The 2,650-nt window shown below is 37.9% G+C and overlaps 1 protein-coding gene across 1 annotated transcript; it reads left to right on the forward strand.

Moving 5' to 3' along the window:
* Positions 1-1,704: 1,704 nt before the first annotated feature.
* Positions 1,705-2,349, forward strand: LOC115641780 (calcium-binding and coiled-coil domain-containing protein 2-like). Its single transcript, XM_030545197.1, has one exon. It carries the CDS (start codon positions 1,705-1,707, stop codon positions 2,347-2,349), a length of 645 nt encoding a protein of 214 aa, XP_030401057.1.
* Positions 2,350-2,650: the final 301 nt, after the last annotated feature.

Here is a 2,650-nt window from a genome sequence, read left to right on the forward strand (position 1 = left end):
GGTGTGAACTGCTGGTGTGGCTCCACTGATTTAATTTACCAGCTGTGAATCTGTTATTTTATGGTTTTTGGTGGTACCTTCACAAATTAAATAATAATAATTGGAATGTATTAGTTAATACATATTTATTTGTTAGGTGTCCCATACCCAAAGGGCAACATGATATAATAAATAAGTACAGTAATATCAAGAAAAAAGCAACATGGTAACCAGGGAAAAGGTACAGGAGATACATAAGACACATATAAACAAACATATGTGAAACAAAACATATTTAAGTATTTAAAAAAAGTATAGCTTGTATGGAAACAAAAGTGTCTTGAATCTCACTTGAAAGCGTATACTGTGGTATACATCTAGGGAGAACATGCCACAGTTCTGGGATATTGATGGAAACAGCTCTGCCTTCTGTCCTTCTGAGACTACATTGTGGACCCTATCTGTCACATGGGTAGAGATTAGGTGTCCTGAACCAAATATCTCAGTCAGAATAGCCTTGATATGTGGGGACATTTGGATTCCAATCCAAGCATCACAGGCTAGTCTCTGGCAGAGATTATATACGCATTTCCTTTGGTTCTCTTGAGTTTCTGTGTTTAATTGAAATGGCAATCACAAGAAATTCAGTAACAAGTTTCTTAAAATTTTGGATTTTTCAAACGGACAAAACTGTAATTAATCTAATGAGTTCAAGCACTTAATTTATAACGAAGGAGCAGCCAGAGCTGGTGCTAAGGCTCAAGCTATTTTTTAATACATTCATAACTAGTGCAGCAAGCCTAGAGGGGCCAGAGCTATGAACTGCCAAGAAGAGAGGTGTTGGGACTCAGCACTGGCAAGCCATGGCACAAATTAAGCACTGTTATTGGCGTCATATATTTATCACTAGTGTTTAAAATTTAGCCTGAATTTTATTTTACAAACACTGGAGTGAATTGAAAACGACTGTGTTTAACTCAGGAGACTTATATCAATTTTAAACTAAAGTGAAATCAGAATCAGACATCATATTTTTTATTAGGAAAGTTAATAACTCGATGTATTTGAAATTCTGTCTTGCGATTGCTTAAAGACAATGCCATTTATTAGTGAGTTACAAACAATGGTATTTTAAAAGCACAATGCAGAATTAATTTATGCAAGAGGACATGAAGTTTATATACTTCAGTACTGTATAATTGTTGTTCTAATACACAAAGGTTTATATGTCATTCAAAAACTGGAATATGAACTTGGGCATAAAAAAACAAAGATGAGCTTATTTCAAAGTCAGTTTCTTCAAATTTCAGAAATTAAAGCTAGATCTGTGTAAATCTGTTACTTCAGGGGAATTACTCTGGATTTACACTAGTGTCACTGAGAAGAAAATATAGTCTTAAATGATCAAAACACTATACAAACAGTGGTAGCTACCCCACTCCCAATAAACAGATAATTAATTAATTTAGTCTTCTAAAATAATTTTACTCATATAGGTTTACTAAAAAAGAATATACCATATTTGTCAGGTATGAAAATCAGATTTACCATTACTGTGCTTTGGACTCCATAACTAAATGCTACATGTTTAATTCTGTGTTTTATGACCTTCTTCTGCAGAGATGCTTACTGAGACTTCACCTCCATTTTCAATCTGATGATAAAACAAGCTAAACAAAGTTCAGACTACAGCCCACCCTTTGGAGGGTGTAGCTAAGTGACAAAATGCTTGAACTCAATGATGGCATGAGCAGCTGTTTCCCTCTGCTGCACCCTTTCTCCCACCAGATGCAGCTTAATCAAGCTCTCTGGAAGGAGAACCAGTTGCTTCAAGAGGAGAATCAGGTCCTCCGGGAAGAGAACAAGGCTTTCCGTGTGCAGAACAAGGTCTTCCACAAAGATAATCAAGCCCTTCGAGCAGAGAACCAAGCCCTTTCTGAGGACAACAAGATCCTCCAAGAGAGGAAAATGGATTACTTTGAAGAGAAAAAGGTTCTTGAGAAGCAGGAAAAGGCCCTCCGAAAACAGAACAAAGCCCTTTGGGAAGAAATCAAGGCTCTCCAAGAACAGGAAATAGCCTTCCAAATGGAGGAAAAAGCACTTCAGGAAGAGACTGTGGCCCTATGGGAAGAGAACAAGGCCTTCCAAGTGCAGATTAAAGCTCTCCAGAAAGATGAGATAGCCCTTCAGGAAGAGAAAAAGGCCCTTCAGAAACAGGGGAAAGCCCTCCAGGAGGAAAAAATTGCCCTTCGTGAGGAGAACAGGGCCCTCCATGAAGAGAACAAGGCCCTTCAAAATGAGAAGAAAGCCCTTGATGAGGAGAACAAAGCCCTCCTAGAATGGAACAAGATCCTTCATGGAGAGGAATAAGACCATCTAGGAAGATAAGGCTCTCCAGCAGGAGAAAAAAAGAACTTTATGCAGGAGGACAATAACCTGAAACTGTAATTAGATCATGGTCCAGTTTGCAGACTAGAAGAACAACATGGACAGAGGGAGATGAACTGGATGTAGATAAGTCTGTTGGGCTCAGTGCCAAGACCTAGAAATTTCACATGTGCTAAAATAAGTTGAGTATCTACATTCTTGAACCTAGAAATTAATAAAATCCTACTGGAGGTGCACAATGTGCAGCATCAGACTCCTGCTTTATTTATAAAATTGGTATCAT

Source organism: Gopherus evgoodei, chromosome 1 (assembly GCF_007399415.2).
Source record: "Gopherus evgoodei ecotype Sinaloan lineage chromosome 1, rGopEvg1_v1.p, whole genome shotgun sequence".
Lineage (NCBI taxonomy): Eukaryota > Metazoa > Chordata > Testudines > Testudinidae > Gopherus > Gopherus evgoodei.